We start from the raw sequence: 20,031 nt of genomic DNA, 5'->3' as shown, positions 1-20,031 counted from the left end.
TGTGTCCCCAGCCCTGCGCTCGCACTCTCCCGCTCATCTCCAGCGGAGTGGGGGTAAAACAAGACGGGTCTCACCTCCATATTACCCCCTCCTACACTGCTGTCCCCCCCCACGCCCAGCAGGCGCAAGGGCACGGCCTGGTGTCCTCACACATGGAAGGTTAAAGCTGGGTCCCTGGATAGGTGATGCCTGAGCCCAGCAGCTCTCACGAACTTCCAGGCAGGCCACTTTCTAGGTCCTACTATGAATTCAGGGCCTCATGCTGGAACTGTCACTCGCGGGTCAGCCAGCAGCAGCCCTGGGGTAAGAGCTGCACCAAATATGAACATGTCTGTACAGCACCGAGCGCAGTGGGGCCCCGGGCTAAGCGCTGCAGTAATACAAATAACAAAGAAGAAGCCTATAGGATCCAAAGGAAAGGAAGAGCTGGTAACGTACTCCCAGCCTCTCTGTGCCTCCCCCTTTGCCTGCCCCCTCCCTGCTCTGGCAGAGAGTTTAGTGCTGTCCACTCCTTCTTGGGCTCGCCCTGGGCACAGGTCTTTCCTGCTCCCATATGCTGGTGCGCAGGGGGTGGCAGGAAGAGCTGGGGCTCCAGTTTAGGTCTAAATGCAGCAGGCAAGGCGGGGCTCAGTTGGAGGAAATCCCCCAGCAGAGCAGCAGCAATGCCCGTTCTCCCCAAAGGCAAAGCTAGGGAAGGCTTGCCCGCTCCTGTCCCGCCTGATGGCTACTTACCTGGGAGCTTGGGGGCTTTGATGGGGTATCCCAGAGGGACGCCAGGCTGCTGGCCCCCGAAGCCTCCAAATCCTGAAAGACAACAGCAGAAACTCTCAGGCGAACGCCCAGTGCTCCTTCCAGCACCTGCTCCATGAGCCCGCCACCAGCCGAAGGGCACAAGGGGAGTGTCTGTGGGGTGTCCAGAATCCCAGAGCAAGAACAGAGCAGAGCAGGAAGTAACATGTGGGCAGAGCTGGGGGCTCTGAGACCCTGAATGCAGCATGGGCAGGCCCTGGGGCTGTACAGACATCACTTGGGTATATGGACCATGCAAACAAAAGCATGCAGCAGGCTGGGAAACCAGGAGACTCACCGGGAATTCCTGCAAGGGCTCCTGCTGCTCCTGTTAAAGAGAGAAACAGGTACATGAGCCTCACAGCCAGCCAATATAGGTATGAGCTAGTCCATAGAGGCCTGAGCTGGTCCATGTGGGTCTTAGCTGGTCCACAGGGGTCCATGCGGGTCCATAGAGGCCTGAGCGGGTCTATATGGGCCTGAGACAATCAATGTAGGCCTCCACCTCACCCAAGTCCCTCCTACACCCTGAGACAACCCCAGGAAAATGTGCCTTCTCCCACCCCGTGCACTCTTGGCATGATGAAGGTGTCACGGAGTGTGGGGGAGTCCAGGCCCTGCACCCCTCTTCCTGGGATTCACTGAGACTCTCAGCCAGCCAGTAAAACAGGAGGTTTATTGGACAACAGGAACACAGTCCAAAACAAAGCTTGTGGGTACAACCAGGACCCCTCAGTCAAGTCCTTCTGGGGGAGCAGGGAGCTTAGACCCCAGCCCTGGGGTTCCCTGCGTTCCTCCACCCAGCCCCAAACTGAAAACTAACCCCCCCCCCCCCCAGCAGGCTCTCTCCTGCAGCCTCTGTTCACATTCCTGGGCAGAGGTGTTACCTCCCCCTCCCCCTCCTGGCTCAGGTGACAGGCTCTCAGGTCTCCCATCCCCAGGGCACATTCCCAGGTCAACACTCCCCCAGTCCTGCTGGGTCACATCCTCACAGAAGGATGCAGCCTCCTGTCATCTCTGCCCAGACCTCGCCGCCCACTCCAGCCCACACAGGAGCCATGGCAGCTCCCGCCCCACTGGTACCTGATACTCCCTGGGGAAGGGCAACATACCTGGGGCTTTCGCCTTGACTCCAGTCCCAGTGGGCACACCAGGCAGGACACCTATGCCAGGGTAACGGACCCCTACAACACAGTGCAGAGGGAGCCAACTGAATGCAGGACAGGGACACCCCCAGTGACAGCCCCACCAGCCCCCCTGCGCACCGATCCCTGTCCCAACGCAGATCGTGGGACTGAGAGCCAGGCACCTGTCTGTGCCCCGATCCCTGCTCTGTCCCAACTCCTGCTGAGCGGCTGCTGCTGGGCTGTTCTGTTCCCTGGCTCAGATCCTGTTACTTCCTGTCTCTTGCAGTCTTGCTCCCCCTCCCCATTCCCATCCTTCTGTCTCCTCCTGATCCACTTGATCCTCAGTGCACAAAGGGGTCACTGTCTGTAGCTACAGTTGTTACCGGGCCTGGCAAACTTACTACACAGAACACACTGTTATAATATTTATCCAAAAAGTATCTTGCAAGGTATGATATGGACTGGTGACACTGGTCATGGATGTTACATGATGCCTGTATGGTTAGCGCATAAGGTTATGGAGGTGTGCTAGAAATACGGTACTATTCTCTGTTTAGACCAAGCAATCCAAGCAGAGTGGGTAACAAGTCTGTCCTAGCCAAAGGAATGCTGGTTTGCCTGTCTGCTTGTATCTCCAGTGTCACTGAGCAAGGCCATGCCAGAGACAATGGAGATACACTTGCATCTGAGTAACAGGACAAGCCCATTGAGAGAGGGATGAGAGGACAGCAGGGGCACCAGCTTCCTGGAGCACAAGCACCAGGAAAGGAAAGCTTCATCTGGGGAGACACTTCCCAAGAACACATTGCCGAGGTTTGCTGGACTATAAAAGGGAAGAAAGGGGACTTGGTTATTCATCACTTAGGGGACAAAATTCTGTGCATGGTGGGTCCTCCTGCCTGAGGGGCCAGAGATGCTGGTACCTGGCGGTAATTGGGAAAGCTGCTCAGGCAAAGACTGTAGCTTGCTGGAGTGAAGTTTTGCTCACCAGAAAGCAGGTTATTTTTGTTTTGTTTGTAACCAGACCTGTCCCTTTTTCTCTTGCTCGGTATCACTTAAATCTCTGTTCCTTATTAATAGACTGATGCTTAGTTTCTCTATAATCCATCTCAGTGCTGTGTACTGAAGGGAGATGGACAACCTCAGCTGAGCCTCTTTGGAGGCAGCTGCCTTGGTCATTTCTGTGCGTGGCCAGTGATAAGAGCTGGACTCTGCAGAGATGTCTCTGGGAGTTGCTCCCTTGGTGTTCCCTGCACGTCACCTGGAAGGTCCAGTTAAGGCGGGCAGTCTGGAGGAGTTTGCTGGAGGAGTCGCTCCCCCACCCTCTCATTTCCTCATCTTTCTCCCTGCCCCAGTGCTCCTGGGATGGATGGACCAATTCCTGCCATTCCACGAGCACTGGGGCAGAGGGAGAGAGGTGTGTCCCCGCTGCACGCCTGGGCTGCAGTCAGTGTCTGGGATGCATGATATGCCTCTATCCACTGGGACTTGCCTTCTCACAAGCCACACCAAGCCGGGCCATTCTAGAGCAGAGAACGTATCAAGGCCACATCTACAACGAATGGACAGGGAGGGGCTTGGGAGATGGGGCCCTTCAAAGGCTTTTGTTCTGATCCAATCCAGGTGAGGGAGACTCAGGGGGTGGGGAATAGGACTCTGGACCTTTCCTCTTTAGGGGGCACCAGCTCCCATCCGGCCCCAGGGCGGGGGACTAGCTGGCTCCAGGGAATCGGAGATGGGAGGTGGGGCTTTTCTCCTCTAGGGTGCCTGTTGAAATCTAACCCCCGGTGGCAGTACGAGAGACTGGTCAAGGTCTCCCATGGTCCTGGGGAGGGGAGGGCGCCTGGTGCATGGGCAGGCGCCTGGTGCATGGGTAGGCACCGCACTGAACAGCCCAAGCAGCCATGCCTAGAGGTGGCTCAGTGGCTGTGGGGGCAGCTTGCAGCCTTCTGAGGGCTGGTGAGGGGCCAGCTCTGTGGCCAATGTCTCTCTCATGAGCAGCACCGGCACAGGGCTCTCCCGACAGGTGGACAGGCCCCGGGGCTCCTGCCCTGTGAATGTGGAGTAGGAGCCCAGAGCACACCCCACAGTGGAAATGGCCCAGCAGGTCCCTGCTCCCACACGTGCAGGCTTGTGCAGGCCATGGGAGGGCTGCACTTTCTGACACCCCCCCACCCCCTTAGAGCCGGGGCTCCGTGGTTACTACGATTACCAGGGCCAGACCCCTGTCCCCAGGAACTCCACACCCCTCTTGGCCAGGCCTGTGGCCATGCCAGTTGCCATCTCACCCCCTGTGTCTCTCCGGCACCCCCTTCACAGTGGATACTGAGCGCTGCGGGGTTCACAGCCCCAGACAGAGGTGGAAGTTTCCAGGGTCCTGATCATTCCCACCCCACCCCCAAGCCCCCAGCTCAGGGACGGGGGGAAGTGCACAGGGTATCCCTGGGGATGGGAGTCCACTGAACGAGAGACTGGCATTGCCATGTTGTCAACTCTGCCCCCCACCCTGACATTTCCTGGGCTTTGCTGCCAGTGGCTGCCCCACGCTAGTGCTCGACCCCACCGTTGCTTGGTTTCCACAGCAGCCGCCTGGGGGAGCCTGGGCCACCTCAACTCAAATAGCTCCTCCCCTCCCCACCCCACGCCCCCTAAATCCAAACAGCCCCTCCCCAGCCCACGCCCAAACAGCCCTTCCCCACCCCACGCCCCCTAAATCCAAACAGCCCCTCCCCACCCCACGCCCCAAACCCAAACAGACCCTCCCCACCCTGTGCCCCAAACCCAAACAGCCCCTCCCCACCCCATGCCCCAAACCCAAACAGCCCTTCCCTACCCCACACCCGAACAGCCCCACCACCCTGTGCCCCAAACCCAAACAGACCCTCCCCACCCCACACCCAAACAGACCCTCCCCACCCCACACCCCAAACCCAAACAGACCCTCCCCACCCCATGCCCCAAACCCAAACAGACCCTCTCCACCCTGTGCCCCAAACCCAAACAGACCCTCCCCACCCCACACCCAAAGAGCCCGTCCCCACCACACGCCCCACACCCAAACAACCTCTCCCCTCCCCACCCCATGCCCCAAACCCAAACAGCCCCTCTCCACCCTGTGCCCCAAACCCAAACAGACCCTCTTCACCCCACCCCCTAAATCCAAACAGCCCCTCCCCACCCTGCACCCCAAACCCAAACAGCCCCTCTCCACTTTGTGTCTCAAACCCAAACAGCCCCTCCCCACCCCACACCCAAACAGCCCGTCCCCTCCCCTCCCCACCTCACGCCCCAAACCCAAACAGCCCCTCTCCACTCCGTGCCCCTCACCCAAAGAGCCCCTCTCAGCCCCATTCCGGGGCTTGCACCCATGTGCAAAGTGCTCAGTTTCTGGTCTAGATTCGGTCTGGACAGGGTGAGGCCCTTCCCAGAGCGAGCTGGTGGCAGTCAGGCTGGCTGGGCGGTGTCCTGACTGACTGGGCATATGGGACACTGCCACTGGTGGGTCCCTTGGCTACAGGCTTCATCAGTAGAGCCCAGTACCAGGGCCCGACTACCGCTCACCTGTTCCTGGGAGCACGCCTCCTGGGTACACCCCTGGAATGCCAACACCTGCCGGCCAAGAAAGGAAGAGCAGTGACTTTCTGTCCAGCTGCACAGTCCCACCCTTCCCAGCCTTCTCCGTCACCTACCTGGTACCTTGGCAGGTTTCCCTCCAGCGCCTACACCTGGCTGAACCCCAGTCTGGGGCACTACGGCACCTGCAGGAGAGCCAGAGGCCATGAGCACGGGACCAGCAGACAGCACGGCAGGCCCCTGCTCCTCTCAGGGCAGGGCACGGGGCAGTCAGAGTTGCGCCCAGGGGTGGGCAAGCTCTGGACTGCGACACACTTTACCTGTGGAGACCCCAACACCACCGGGTCCACCCACACCGCCGACTCCGCCCACACCGCCGACTCCGCCCACACCAGCACCTGGTTACGAAAAGGAAGCGCTCAGCACAGTGCACAGCGAGCTCCGAGCAGGAGACCAGAGCCCCAGGTATTTCAGGCTCAGCCATGGGCCCCATGCCCAGCCTCGATGGACCATATGCTCCAGGGGTGCGAGGGAAGTTCAGCCTCAGTGGGCACTCTTCTCTGGGCTTCCCCATGCTGCCCTTCCTCCAATGGGTGCCATCCAATGTGGGGTTCCCCACACTGTCCCACAGGCAACAGGAGTGACAACCGCTGTTGCATCGGACAGGGAGAGGCCTCCCCAAGCCTGGGCAGTGGGGTCCCCACCTGTCAGGTGCCAGGTGCTGCACACCCAGCTCTGCGCTCCCTGTGCAACGACCTCTAACTCCAGCCAGTGCACTCGGCTCAGCATGTGGCCCACGGGCACAGTCTCCAGGCCCTTAGTGCGTGCCCACTCCTGCCCCTTCACCCCCAGCTCCCTACCCCACCCCCCAGGCCAGCTCTAGCCCACGAGACCAGAGCCTCTCATATGACGCTTCACACCTGGCTGGAGACCAGGACCTGTCCCAGAGAAGGCAGGAACCCCAGGGCTCATGACAAGAGAGCCAGGCAAGAGGGTAAGGCAAGGGAGGCAGCAGGAGACACCTCTTCAAGCCCAGGGCATCCCAGCTCTGCCAGACCATGAAGTGCTGTGGCACCAGCCTTTCCCCTTGGGACGCCTGAGCTCCCGGTCTGGCTGCGGTGCCAGGTGCCAGGCGACGCCTGTCCCAGTGCCTGTCCTAAGCCAGCTTGCAGATCAGTGCAACTGGTTTTTGGCAGTGGCAACGGGCACCAGGGAGAGGCAGGGGCATGCAGGCACTCGGGATCAGCCCCTGCAGCAGAAAGCCATGTGCACTCACCAGCTTTGGCAACAGCTTTATAGGCTCCCAGCCCAGCCCCTGGGTAGATGCCGCCCGGGTAGACGCCTCCTGGGTAGAAACCTGGCTGGACTATGCCACCTGCCAGGAAGAGGAGAGTTAGCTGTGACCCGGGAGACTCCAGCTCCATGGGCTGGGAGGGTTCACCCCTGTCCTGGGTCCCCCACTGCCAGCCATGCTGCTCCAGGCCAGTGCCATGGGTCTGCACTGTCCCAGGGGCTGGGGGGAGGGGAGAGTGGTAAGACAACCCCCATTCTTTTGTGTATTTATACCTGCTCCTGCATTTTCCACTCCTTGCATCTAATGAAGTGAGCTCTAGCCCACGAAAGTTTATGCCCAAATAAATGTATTAGTCTCTAAGGTGCCACAAGGACTCCTTGTTGTTTTCACTGCCGCAAGATTCATGGCAGGGGGAGGGCAATCAGCCCTCAGGGCTACCCCAGGGACCGGACTGGACCCTGCCGGCTCTACAGAGCGGAGGCACAAGAAGCCCCCCTCAGTACCCACTCTGGTGACTCACCCACGTCTCTGCCAGGTGCCCTGCTGCCTGGGTCAGAGGGGCACCTCAGTAAATCAGGGCCGCGTGCTCGGAGTCACACCGCAGTGGTATTCTGAGGTGCCATCGAGCGAATGGCTGCCAGGGCCCACAAGGGACAGACTCCATCCCCAGCGGGTCTCCAGGGCACCCGTCAGCAGGCGTCAGGTTGAGCCTGCCATGGAGTGTGGGGGAGTCCAGGGCCTGCACCCCTCTTCCTGGGATTCACCGTGACTCTCAGCCAGCCAGTAAAGTGGAAGATTTATTGGACAATAGGAACACAGTCCAAAACAGAGCTTGTGGGTACAACCAGGACCCCTCAGTCAAGTCCTTCTGGGGGGGCAGGGAGCTCAGACCACAGCCCTGGCGTTCCCTGCGTTCCACCACCCAGCACCAAACTGAAACCAAAACCCCCCCAGCAGGCTCTCTCCTGCAGCCTTTGTCCAGTTTCCCGGGCAGAGGTGTTACCTCCCGCTCCCCGTCCTGACTCAGGTTACAGGCTCTCAGGTCTCCCATCCCCAGTGAAACTCCCCTGCCACATTCCCAGGTCAACACTCCCCGCTCCCTGCTGCGTCACATCTCTCCCCCCTTCGAGACTGAACGGAGCGGGGTCACTCTGACCAGTGACCTGGGGAAGTTCAGGGCCCCCTCTCCGGGACAGCGCATCCGCTCTCATGTTGGGAGAGTGGTCGGTGTACATGGTGAAGTGCCGCCCGAAGAGATAGGGCTCTAGTTTCTTGAGGGCCCACACCATGGCCAGGCACTCCTTCTCGATGGCCGCGTAGTGTTGCTCCTGGGGTAGCAACTTTTTGCTCAGCTACACGATGGGGTGTCTCTCCCCTTTCCATCCTCCTGCATTAACACCGCCCCCAACCCCGTGTCTGAAGTGTCGGTGAACACCATAAAGGGCTTGTCAAAGTCTGGGTTTGCCAGAAGAGGGCCACTGACCAGAGCCTCCTTCAGTGCCCAGAAAGCCTCCTGGCACTGCTCGGTCCAGACCACCTTGTCTGGCTTCCCCTTCTTGCATAGCTCGGTGATGGGGTTGGCTATGGTGCTAAAGCGGGGCACAAACCTCCGATAGTATCCTGCCAACCCAATAAAGGCCTGGACCTGCTTTTTGGTGTGGGGAGCGGGCCAGTCTCTGATCACCTCCACCTTCGCTGGTTGCGGCTTTAGGCGGCCGCTCCCCACCCGATGGCCCAGGTAAGATACTTCTGCCATCCCCATCTTGCACTTCTCAGCTTTTACTGTCAGCCCAGCCCCCTGGAGTCAGTCCAGCACTTGTCTAACCTGGGACACGTGGTCCTCCCAGGTCTGGCTAAAGACACAGATGTCATCAATATACGCCACGGCAAAACTCTCCATCCCCCTCAGTAGCTGGTCCACCAGGTGCTGGAAGGTGGCAGGCGCTCTGTTGAGGCCGAAAGGCAGGGTCAGGAACTCGTAGAGCCCCAGAGGGGTGATAAAGGCCGATTTCAGCCAGGCATCTGCATCCAGCGGCACTTGCCAGTAGCCCTTTGTAAGGTCCATGGTGGTAAGGTACCGAGCTCCTCCCAGTTTGTCTAGGAGCTCGTCAGGCCTGGGCATGGGGTAGGCATCAGATACAGGGATTGCATTGAGCTTCCGATAGTCCACACAGAACCAGATCAACCCGTCCTTTTTGGGGACCAGCACCACCGGCGAGGCCCAAGGGCTGGCAGATGGCTGGATCACCCCTAAAGACAGCATGTCCCTGACCTCTCTTTCCAGGTCCTGAGCAGTTTTCCCTGTGACTCGGAAGGGGGAGCATCTTATCGGCGGGTGCGACCCGGTCTGCACCTGGTGGACAGTCAGATTAGTGCGTCCAGGCTGGTTGGAAAACAGCTGTCGGTACGGATGCAGCACCCCCCTGACCTCAGCTTGCTGGGCAGGGGTTAGCTGATCCGAGAGGGGAATTGTTTCCAGGGGGGAACCAGCTCTGGTCCCAGGGAATAGATCTACTAAAGGGTCATCTCCCTGCTTCTCCCACTGTCCACACACGGCCAACATCACATTCCCCCTGGCATAATATGGCTTCATCATATTCACATGGTACACCCGGCGGAGGTGCACCCGGTTCGACAGCTCCACCACATAGTTTACTTCATTGAGCTGCTTGACAACCTTGAAAGGGCCTTCCCAGGCGGCCTGTAGTTTGTTCTTTCTCACGGGGATGAGAACCATCACCGGATCCCCGGTGGCGTAGGCACGGGCCCGCGCCGTGCGGTCATACCAGACCTTCTGCTTCTTCTGGGCTCTGGCCAGATTCTCCCTGGCCAGGCCCATGAGTTCAGCCAGTCTCTCTCAGAAGATCAGGACATACTCCACCACTGACACTCCATCGGGAGTGGCCTTCCCCTCCCACTCGTCTCTCATCAGGTCCAGAGGGCCCTTTATTCTCCTTCCATATAACAGTTCGAAAGGCGAAAATTAGGTAGACTCCTGGGGTACCTCCCTATATGCGAACAGCAGGTGAGGTAAGTACTTGTCCCAATCCTGTGGGTGCTGGTTCATAAAGGTTTTCAGCATCATCTTTAGCATCCCATTGAACCTCTCCACCAGCCCATTGGCCTGGGGGTGATAAGCTGAGGCCCAGTCGTGCCGGACCCCACATTTCTCCCACAAGCACCAGGGCAGGACCGACATGAAGTTGGATTCTTGATCTGTCAAGACGCCCTTGGGGAACCCCACTCGGCTGAAAATGGTCAGGAGCGCATCTGCCACGGTGTCTGCTTCAATGGAAGCTAAGGGCACTGCCTCAGGGTAGCGGATTGCGAAATCTACCACCCCCAGAATGTATTTCTTCCCTGACCGGGTCGTCTTGCTGAGAGGCCCCATGTCCATGGCCACTTTCTGGAAAGGCTCCTCTATGATGGGCAAAAGTCTCAAAGGCGCTTTCCCCTTGTCCCGGGCCTTCCCCACCCTCTGACAGGGGTCGCAGGATCGGTAATACTGCCGGACAGTGGTAAAGACCCCGGGCCAGTAAAAGTTCTGTAGCAACCTCTGCCAGGTGCGCCGGATTCCCTGGTGCCCTGCGAGGGGGATGTCATGGGCCAGGTTTAGTAGCTTGCGGCGATACCTCTGGGGGACCACCAGCTGCCTCCTGATCCCACAGGACTCCACTTCCCCTGGGGGAGCCCATTCTCGGTACAGGAACCCCTTCTCCCACAGGAACCTCTCCTGGCAGCCTCTCCTCATGGTCCATACCACACTGAGGTCGGCCAGGTCCCTGAGCTTCCGCAAGGAGGGATCTTTCCTCTACTCGGCCTGGAACTCAGCGGCTGGGGAAGGGATGGGGCCCGGTTCCCGCTCAGTGGCCAGGTCTGAGGCCTCAGCCTCTCTGAGCCGTGCCCCTCGGCGCTCCCTCCCCACCAGGGTAGGGTCCTGCGCCTCCGGTGTGGTACCCTCCCCAAGGTCAGGGCGCAGTGCCCCTCGCTAGCTCTGGCTACGGGTCACAACCAGGGCGGTCTGGGGGTTGCTTAGCCAGTCCTCTAGGTCTCCCCCCCATCAAAACCTCAGTGGGCAAATGGTGGTGCACCCCCACGTCCTTGGGACCCTCCTTGGCCCCCCATTTCAGGTGTACCCTTGCCACGGGTACCTTATATGGGGTCCCGCCCACCCCCGTCAGGGTCAGGTAGGTGTTGGGCACCACCCAATCTGGGGCCACCACCTCGGGCCGGGCCAGCATCACCTCTGCGCCCGTATCCCAGTATCCATTGACATTCCTCCCATCCACCTCCAGGGGAACAAGGCACTCTCTCCGGAGGAACAGCCCCATGCCCACCCTGTAAACCGAGCACCCTGAGTCCAGAGCATCCAGCTCCCTGGCGGAGCTGGCCGGGGGTACTCTTCCCTCCTGAGCAGGTGGTAAACTGGAAGCCCCCCTTGCCTGGGCCGTCTGCCCCTCGTCCAGCTGGGTCCCTACCCAGTTAACCCTGGGTAGGTTGGGTCTGCTCAGTCTGTCCCTGAGCCTGGGGCACTGGGTCCGTACGTGGCCTCTCTGGCCACAGTGATAGCAGCTCAGGTCACGTTGGTCCCCTCGAGCAGGTCGGATGGTCCTGGCGCCAGGCATTTCCCTTGGGAGGGGGTTGTCCATATTTCCCCACTGGGAGGTCCCATGGTGACTCTCTCTCTGCATCGCGGGCGGGGGGGGGGGGGGGGGGGGGGGGCTGTTCTTTTGGGATTCCTCCCTGCTATCCCCTGACCGACTGTTCACAAACTCGTTGGCCAGCTGCCCTGCGTGCTGGGGGTTCTCGAGCTTTTTGTCCACCAACCACAGCCTCAGTTCGGAAGGGCACTGTTCATACAGTTACTCCAGTATGATTAGGTCAAGCAGGTCCTCTTTAGCTTGGGCCCCAGCTGTCCACTTGCGGGCCTATCCCTGCATCTTGTTGACCAGTTGTAGGTAGGTGACCTCAGGCGTTTTACGTTGACTCCGGAACCTTCTCCGGTACATCTCGGGGGTCAGCCCAAACTCACGGAGCAGGGCCTGTTTGAACAGTTCGTAGTCCCCTGCCTCCACCCCTGTCATTCGGGTGTATACCTCCACAGCTTTGGGGTCCAGTAAGGGGGTGAGGAACTGGAGCCTGTCCGCAGGGTCAACCCTGTGCATCTCACAGGCATTCTCAAAGGCCGTCAGGAAGCTATCTATGTCCTCCCCCTGCTTACGCTGGGCCGGGAAGCACTCATCAAAGCTCCTTGCAGTCTTGGGTCCCGCCTCACACACCGCAGCCGGGGCCCCACTGCTCCTCAGCCTGGCCAGTTCCAGCTCATGCTGTCTCTGCTTCTCTTCATGCTGCCTCTGTTTCTCCTTCTCCTCCTGCTCATGCTGACGTTGCCTTTCATGATCCTCCAGCTTGCTCATTTTCATCTCCCTCTTCCATTCCAGCCGCCTCCTCTCCAGGGATGAGGAGCTCCGCCAGGAGGATCCCCCGCTGGCTGCCGGGGTCAGGGTGCCCTTGGCATTCGCTGGGTTTCCCCCAACCCCTCCCCTAGGCATAGGTAGGATGGGTCTCGGGATATCCTCGGCAGCAGTCTGACCCCTCCCAGCCTGGTCAGGCCCCAGGGCCCACGCTGCGTCCACCGGGCGGCTTCCCTCAGGGACAGGGATCGGGTCATCCAAGCGATCCCTATCCTCCAACTGGACAATCAGCTGTTCCTTGGTGGACCTCCCAATGGTTTCCAAGAAGAACCCCGAGGCTGCCAGTCCTTCTTGAGGTCACCACCTCTTTGCCAGGTTCGAGCTGCAGACTCCTCCGCCCCTGGGACCGCTCGCTGCAATCCCCTGGGGGACCCTGTTACTGCAAAAGTCCTTCTCTCTGGTCACACACTCCCAGGGGTTAACCGCCCCCTGAAACCGTCTCTCTCTGAATCTTCAGCACACCTGGTCCCCATCAATCCCCCTTCGTTTTACTGTTCCCTAGTCACTTACTGCAGGAAGCGCCGTTCACGGGGTGCAGTACATCCCACCACTTCCACCAGTTGTCACGGAGTGTGGGGGAGTCCGGGGCCTGCACCCCTTTTCCTGGGATTCACCATGACTCTCAGCCAGCCAGTAAAGCAGAAGGTTTATTGGGCAATAGGAACACAGTCTAAAACAGAGCTTGTGGGTACAACCAGGACCCCTCAGTCAAGTCCTTCTGGGAGGCAGGCAGGGAGCTCAGACCCCAGCCCTGGGGTTCCCTGCATTCCACCACCCAGTGCCAAACTGAAACCAAAACCCCCCCAGCAGGCTCCCTCCTGCAGCCTCTGTCCAGTTTCCCCGGCAGAGGTGTTACCTCCCCCTCCCCCTCCTGGCTCAGGTTACAGGCTCTCAGGTCTCCCCCCCCACCCCCCCAAAACTCCCCTGCCACATTCCCAGGTCAACGCTCCCCCTCCCTGCTGCGTCACAGAGCCCATGTGGAGGGAGCGGGACCACCTCCTGACAGGACTCCTAGTGAGTCGCTGCTCCAGGCAGACTGGAGCGGAAACCAGCTCACAGCTCACAGCGCCAGCTGAACTGTGTAGGGAGCCCAGGGCTGGGACTGCAGGGACTGAAGGGCAGGATCAGGGTGGGCACTGGCAGAGCTGTGGGGGGAGCCCCAGACTGGGACAGCTGGGGGCTGTGGTCAGGATTGAGTTGTATCAGTAGATTTGTGGGGGGAGCCCTGGGCTGGGATAGCAGGGGGGCTGCTGGAGTGAGCAGACTTTTCCCTTCCTGCTATTATATGACCATTTTCTCCCCTCTTCAATGTCTGTCCAGACTCCTTAACTCCCACCGTATCCCCTACCCAGCTCTGCCCCTCTGTACGTGTCTGCCCATGTCTCTGACCACGTTTCTCCCCATCCCAGCTTTGACCCCTGTCCCACAAATATCTCTGAGCTCTCCTCCACGTTCCTGCCTTATCCCTTGGCACCCTCACCCTCTGCTCCCTGCAGCCCCTGGTAGGGACCCAGCTGGCCAACCACAGCCAAGCTGGGCTGCAGACAGTTAAAAGATCCCGAGATGGTGTGGAGCACCTAGCTGTCCTGTGGCTCCCCAAAAGGTGGGCTCCATCCCTGCTTCCTGCCCCATGTGCTCATGCCTGTGGGGTGGGAGCCAGGCCTGGAGTGCCTGGCACAATGGAGCCCTGACCCTGATCGCTCAAGACTGGGAACAGCCCCAGCTCCCTGGGCCCCTCAGCTGCGAGGGAGCCTGGCTCCCCAACCTCCACGCACTGCGAGGTTGTCCAACCCCCTTGGCAGCCTTGCATATCTCAGCGCCTGTCTCTGTGGCTTGGGCAAACAGGAATCAGGAGAGGTGCACAAGGATCTGCAGTGTGTGCTGTATGCAAGGGAGTGCCCTGGCTGAGGGATCCAATGCCAGCCCCTCGCAGGGCTCAGCCTCCCCAGAGAGCCCCTAAGAGTCAAAACACTCACCTGGCTGCAGGCCAAGTGTGCCAAGTCCCCCGAGGCCTGGAAAGAGAAGATTGGTGAGAAGGGGCATCAGGGGACGGCTGCCCAGCCTGGCATGCTGGGTAAGGAGGGAAGGCTGGAGGCAGGCACAGGTGATGGGGACAGTTAAGTTCAGCCCAGTTATTTCAGCCAGGCTCTGAGTAGACACAATGGCAATCGCTCTGGCTCAGGACTTTGCTGCCTTCCAACATCTGTGCCTAATCACCCACTCGCTCCCTCCAGGCGCACATTCCACTGCCCTTGGCGGAGGGCGGCTGCCAGCAGTCAGGCTGGGCCCGCACAGCTCTGCACCATTTGGGTTTCATTACCCACAAATACAGGCCTTGTTTTTCTTTCCATACACTGAAATCGGAGACCCACCTTGCCAGGGACACCCGCGGAGATGCAGATGGACAGGCCCAGGGGCCAATCGCATTGCTGCTCACCTAGGCTCTGGGCAGGGCCAAGGTTGGGTGGGCAGTCTGACCTGGAAGTACCCCAAAGGGGTTTGAGCCTCCTGGCCCCACTCGGATGGGCACCTGGCAGCATGGTCGATCTCCAGCCCCTGTTCCCGGGACTGACTCAGCATCTCTCACCTGCCTCCCAACATGCCAGGGGCTCAGCCCCCTTCCTTCCTGCTCCCTCCCTAGCACCCAGATGAGCTAGGGCCCAGCTGCATGCCCCTGATCTGGTGATGATCAAACACACTGGCCCAGCCTGGCACAGCAGAGGGTCCCATGATGAGACGTGCACTGGCCCAGCTGTCCCACCAAACAGTACGGTGATGACATGTGGACTGCCAGCGACATGCTCCTTGGAATAAGTGTGGATCCATCCTACAACAACCAGACGATTCCTCAGCAGCTCCATCCACACCTGGAGGATGCTGCCGCCCGGGGCTCGGTTTCTCCAGGCATCCTCGCAGCCACTGGGCAGCCCCTCACCCCACAGGGCCGAAGCCATGTCTAGCCATGCCGGAGAGGTTTCTGGGAAGCACCCTGCCCAGCTGACCCCACTGCAGGCATTGCAGGGGAAAGGCTGGACTGGGCAGGCTGGGCACTGCCATCTGAGGGACACAAGCAGGCTCCTGGGAGCCCTGTGCTGAGCCTCCTGCAGGCTGCACATCTCACTGTAAATGGGACCCTCTACCCCACAGGTGCCTCCTGCTCCAGTGTGGGGTTTGCCTGAAAAAAGGCACCTGGCTGGTTGTCTGGCCTGACACTGAATCCTGAAAGGCGGAGAGAGGCTCTGCCAGCTTTCCAGGGCACAACCTCCTGGCAGCCACTGGGTTTGGCACGGGGCTGACATTACTGCAACTTTACGTCTGCTCTCAGATGGGCACAACTGACTCTGGAGCTCCTGAGCTCTGTCCCTAGCGCCGGGATGGCTGACTTACAGACAGGCTGGGGGAGCCAGGATCCTCTCCCTGCCCTAGGCTCTGCATGCTGCAGTTCCCCGGGTGGTGCTGGGCACCGGGGAGTGCTGGGCTTTGGCTCAGTCCCCTGGAGTTGGCATTTAACTTCAGGCTAGTTGGGGCCTGACATGCCTTAACCAAGCCTCGCTGGCAGCAGAAGAGGCTGCCTGGAACCAGTGTCCTGAGGTTGCCAGGCCCTGAACCAGGAAGGTGCAGATGACCATAGGCCAGCAGCTCTGCTGTGGCCTGGGCCTTCCTCTCAACCAGGCATTGGCTGCCACTCTGCTTCCTGTGGGGCGGGGACAGTGCCAACCACAGCCCTAGCACCACCACCCCTGCCAGTGCTCCAAGGGGTCATGAGCTGCCAGCCCCAGGGTGCGAAGGAGGCTCCCCCACGAGAACCCAGTGAGTTCTCTGCCCCCAAGGCGTGAATCCCTGCGTTGGGCTCCAGGCATGGTGTGTGACTGTGGCTGAGGAGAGCTCCGTGCGGGTGAGCAGCAAGAGAGGTCTCGTGATCCCAAGGCACTGGGGAAGGAGGCAGGGCAGGGGGCTCTGCCCGTCTGGGGCGGGGGGCAGCTGTCAAAGCAGGGAACTATAGAGTGTGGGAGGGGTCTAAGCTGGGGCAGTGTGATGTGCGGGCATGGGTGCCATCAGGGCACAGCGAGCAGGGCTCAGGCTGGGAGGGAGAAGGCAGCCGCAGAGGAGTCGTAGTAGTGACCCCCCACTCAGCCCCATGCGAGAGAAGCAAGGGGAGCAGCTGATGGGAAACCCCTGCATGTCCATGCCTGGCTTCTGCAGAGCCCTGCCCTAGCAAATGGAGCCCTGTGCTGCACAGCCGAGAGCCCACAGACGGGGAGACGTCCCTTACCTGGCTTGAGAGGTTTTGCTCCAACACCGAGCCCTAGAGAAAAGCAAGAGCTCAATTGATGTGGTAAGTCTGGTGGTTTGGAGGGAGACACACAAGGCGCTGCCCAGCCCCTGGCCTTGGGAGATTGTGTCACACAGGCAGCTGGCCTGGAGCCGGCAAGATGAACTTGGCACACTGGCCATGCAGCTCGGGGCAGAGAACCTCCCCTGTACCGTCCCACCTGAGAGCCAGGCACATGGGTTTGAAGGCCCCACAAGGCTGGTCTCCTCGACAGCATGGGTCTGAGAACTTCCCTGATTTGATCCCTGGGTGGCTGGAGCAGAAGCTTCCAGATGTTAGTTTGCAAGACTGAAGTGCCCTCTCCCTGGAGAATCCAATAGCACCACAGAAGGGGGCATGTGCCACTCCCTTTGGTTATGGGGGGACACTGCAGCTCAGGAAGCAGATACCTCCACACTAAGGTGAAGGACCCACTACAGGTGCTTCTGCACACAGGGACAGGGGTGCCTCCTTACTGGGGGGAGCCGCTGTATGGTGCCCCCATACCCAGGAGAGATGCTTGCTTCCAGGGACTCAGCCAGCAGCAAGCCTGCTCGCCAGCCACCATTGCCTTGGGCCATGTAGGTGGTGACTTTGGGTTGTGCATCTCAGGGCAGCGCTCACCTGCAAGTCCAGCTCCCGCCCCCAGGCCTCCTGCTCCCAGGCCTCCAACCCCAGCAGCTCCTGCAAACAGCAACACGTGCTTAGCGCCCTGCCCTCCAGCCCTGCCCGCATCACGGCTTTGGAGTAATCAGTACCCATGGGTATAGCTCTGAGAGCTGCCATCCCAGGGCCTCCACCCCACCATGCTCCAGCCCAGAGCCACAGGAACTAGAGCCAGGAAGTCGTGGGCAGCTGGTCCCCTGCCAGCTTGCAGTTGGACTGCCCGAGTGAGACTCCTCTTTCCTTTGGGAAGTGGGCAGTGAAAGGGCACGGAAAACACCCTGCTGAAGGTCACTGCCTGTCAGCCTCACCCCCGCCCAGTCAGGCCAGCAGCAGGTGAAGCCAGGCTGCCGGCTGTGGCTAAAGCCACACGGTGGGACAGCTCCCTTCCAGTGCTCGCCGCAGCAAGGACAGCCCGTGCTGCACTGCAGCAGCCCTGCACTCTCAGTAGATGGAGCAGCAAAGCACAGAGTCCCGCCAGCCAGAGCTGGGCTCACAGGCCAGTGCTTCCCTGGCTCCCAGAAGGACTTGAGGGGCTGGCTCTGTGCCTGGAACGCAGACTCTGAACTCCGTCACAGCCCGGCGCAGGGGCTGAGCCCTGAGGGACATAGGTAAGGCAGTGCCTAGTCCAGGCTTTAGGCGCCCAAGTCCCAGGTCTAGGCCCCGCTGCAATCCACAAAGCTCCCGCTCATGCTGGAGGTGCCGAAACTCTCGGCACCTACGTTTTGAGGGTTAAAGTTCCCTCAGTACCTACATTTCTGCGTCTGCGTACAGGCCCTGCTGCCTTCTCTAGGCCCCCAAAGCCCACCTCCGGCCCAAGCCCCGATGCGAGGGGGAGAAGACAGGCATTCCTCCATCTGAGTCATTGCCAAGCGCCATCCGGGGGTGGGCTCAGAGGCCACCTGCCAGATCAGGGCCCATTCAAAATCCAGCTGGAGGAGTAGTGGTGCCCATCATATAATGCGTAGCCAGGGGCTAGCATGCTCACCTGGGATGTAGGTGACCCAGGTTCAATTCCCATCCCCCACAGGATCTGAACAGGGGCCTCCCACCGCTCACCAAGGTGCTCTAAAGACTGAGCCATGGGATATTCTGATGGTGGGAGGCTCCCTCTGGCTCTCCTGCTGAAGCTGTTAGCTGATGGGGCTAACTAATCCGAGGGTTAGAGGAGGGGGCAGGCCCAGGGGCTTCCACCTCCCTAACCACAGACAGTCTCGCACTCTCTGGCCAGTGACTGGCCAGCATTAATCCCCAGTAGCTCAACCACTGGGGCAGAAAGTGACAGCAAGAGAATGGCTCTATAGTCCAGTGCTTTGGGCCCCCCGGGAGGTGGGGGACCCCTGGTTCCAGTCCCCCTGATCCACTGAGAGCCTGAGGGGGTCCCACACAGAATAGCCCCGTGCTCTCCTCCAGCTGGTGTGTGTGGAGTGAGGCACAGTCTACCTCATGCCTGCGAGAAACCAGCAGGTGCTGCGCCCCCAGACGCCAGCGGAGGGCTTCCTACTGAACCCTTCCTGGGTTGCGAGCAGAGACAGGTGCCTGGCTGCAGACACGCCCCTGCCGTCGGCCGTGCCCACTGGCTAGCTTGGTGGCTCCTTGCCCCATGTGCTGACTTTTGTGCCCAGCAGTCCGGCGCACCCCCTCTTCCAGGCACTATGCAGGGGGCCTGGGCCCCTAGATGGGCTTTGTGGATTGCAGCGTGTTCCAGTGATTCTCAAGGCACCTACACGTTAAGCGCTGTGATGCTCTGCACTGCAGTGCCTACGTCCCGTGTGGATCCGGGCCTGAGCCCATGCAGCGACTCAGGCCTGGATGGGACCCCTAGTTGTCATAAACCGGGGGCAAGACAAAGGAACCGGGCTACAACATGACTCGTGAGAGGGCCGGGCTAGAGCGTGCCTGGCTGATAGGCCTCCCTCTGCTGTGTTACCAGATGTCACCTTGCTGCCACCACCCCAACTGCCTGGATTGTCCCTCAGGCACTGGTCAGGGCCACCAGCGCACAAAGGCCAGAGCACGGCTGCTTTGCTGGGCCCAGGCTTCGGCTGCGCTCACTGAGCAGAGACCGCTCCCCGGGCTCCGTGTCTCCCCGACCCCATGCAGTGCCTCAGCCAGGGCCACGGCGCAAGTGACTGCCAGAGCTGGGACAGGAACCGGGCTCTCCTGACTCTCAGCTCAGGCCCAGCCACACCAAGCAGCTCTGCCTCTGCCCAGAGGGACCGTGGCCAGCCCAGCAGAGGGCTGTGTGGAGGGGTGACACAGGCAGCTCTGCTTGCCTGGATCCACACCTGACTGTCCCTTGCGGGGTTCCCACCCCTGCACATGGCTCCTGCTGGCCAGATTCATCCGAACACACTCCTGCTGAGGCGAGGGAGACATTCCCTGAGCTCCCAGCTCTGGGACCCCTCTCCCCTGGGGCTAGCACTCCCTTCTGGGACAGACTGATATTTCCATCCACCGGCCTGGGGACCCCTCTTCCACTGCACCCTCACTTCCCTCCCCATGCAGGGGAGAGCGTGCCCTGCTGGGTGGGGAGACAGTCCCATTCCCTGCAAACAGCAGCTTCCCATGTCCAGCTGGGGGAGTGGGTTCTTACCTGGGTAATATCCTAGAGCTGGAACTCCCGCTCCAGCACCAGGCACCCCTGCAAAAGGAACAGGCAGCGTCACACACAGCCAGCTGGGAAACACATCCGCCGGGCCTCGTCCACCCAGCCCATAGGGAGCCCAGAAACCTTCCAGGGACAAACAGAGAAAGCAGGACTGCCCTCTTGAGTGCACGAGCTGCGGGGCAGTGCCA

At 60.3% G+C, this 20,031-nt stretch overlaps 1 protein-coding gene across 6 annotated transcripts in view; it reads right to left on the bottom strand.

The window, feature by feature from the left end:
• Positions 1-20,031, bottom strand: part of ELN (elastin) — a 96,751-nt gene that overhangs the window by 65,740 nt on the left and 10,980 nt on the right. For 5 of the 6 annotated variants that reach the window (XM_048823897.2, XM_048823886.2, XM_048823887.2 and 2 more), the window contains exons 2-12: positions 19,829-19,876; positions 17,194-17,253; positions 16,531-16,563; positions 14,234-14,269; positions 6,766-6,864; positions 5,810-5,887; positions 5,606-5,674; positions 5,478-5,525; positions 1,902-1,973; positions 1,088-1,117; positions 733-804 (exon numbers count right to left, since the gene is read on the bottom strand). In XM_048823897.2, coding sequence (XP_048679854.1) covers positions 733-804; positions 1,088-1,117; positions 1,902-1,973; positions 5,478-5,525; positions 5,606-5,674; positions 5,810-5,887; positions 6,766-6,864; positions 14,234-14,269; positions 16,531-16,563; positions 17,194-17,253; positions 19,829-19,876 — 645 coding nt within the window. The remainder of the gene's footprint in view (positions 1-732; positions 805-1,087; positions 1,118-1,901; positions 1,974-5,477; positions 5,526-5,605; positions 5,675-5,809; positions 5,888-6,765; positions 6,865-14,233; positions 14,270-16,530; positions 16,564-17,193; positions 17,254-19,828; positions 19,877-20,031) is intronic. The other variant, XM_048823885.2, reaches the window with a different exon arrangement.

This window comes from Caretta caretta, chromosome 17, assembly GCF_965140235.1.
Source record: "Caretta caretta isolate rCarCar2 chromosome 17, rCarCar1.hap1, whole genome shotgun sequence".
Classification (NCBI taxonomy): Eukaryota; Metazoa; Chordata; order Testudines; family Cheloniidae; genus Caretta; species Caretta caretta.
The sequence above is the reverse complement of the archived record's forward strand: the minus strand, read 5'-3'. Positions and strand labels throughout refer to the sequence as shown.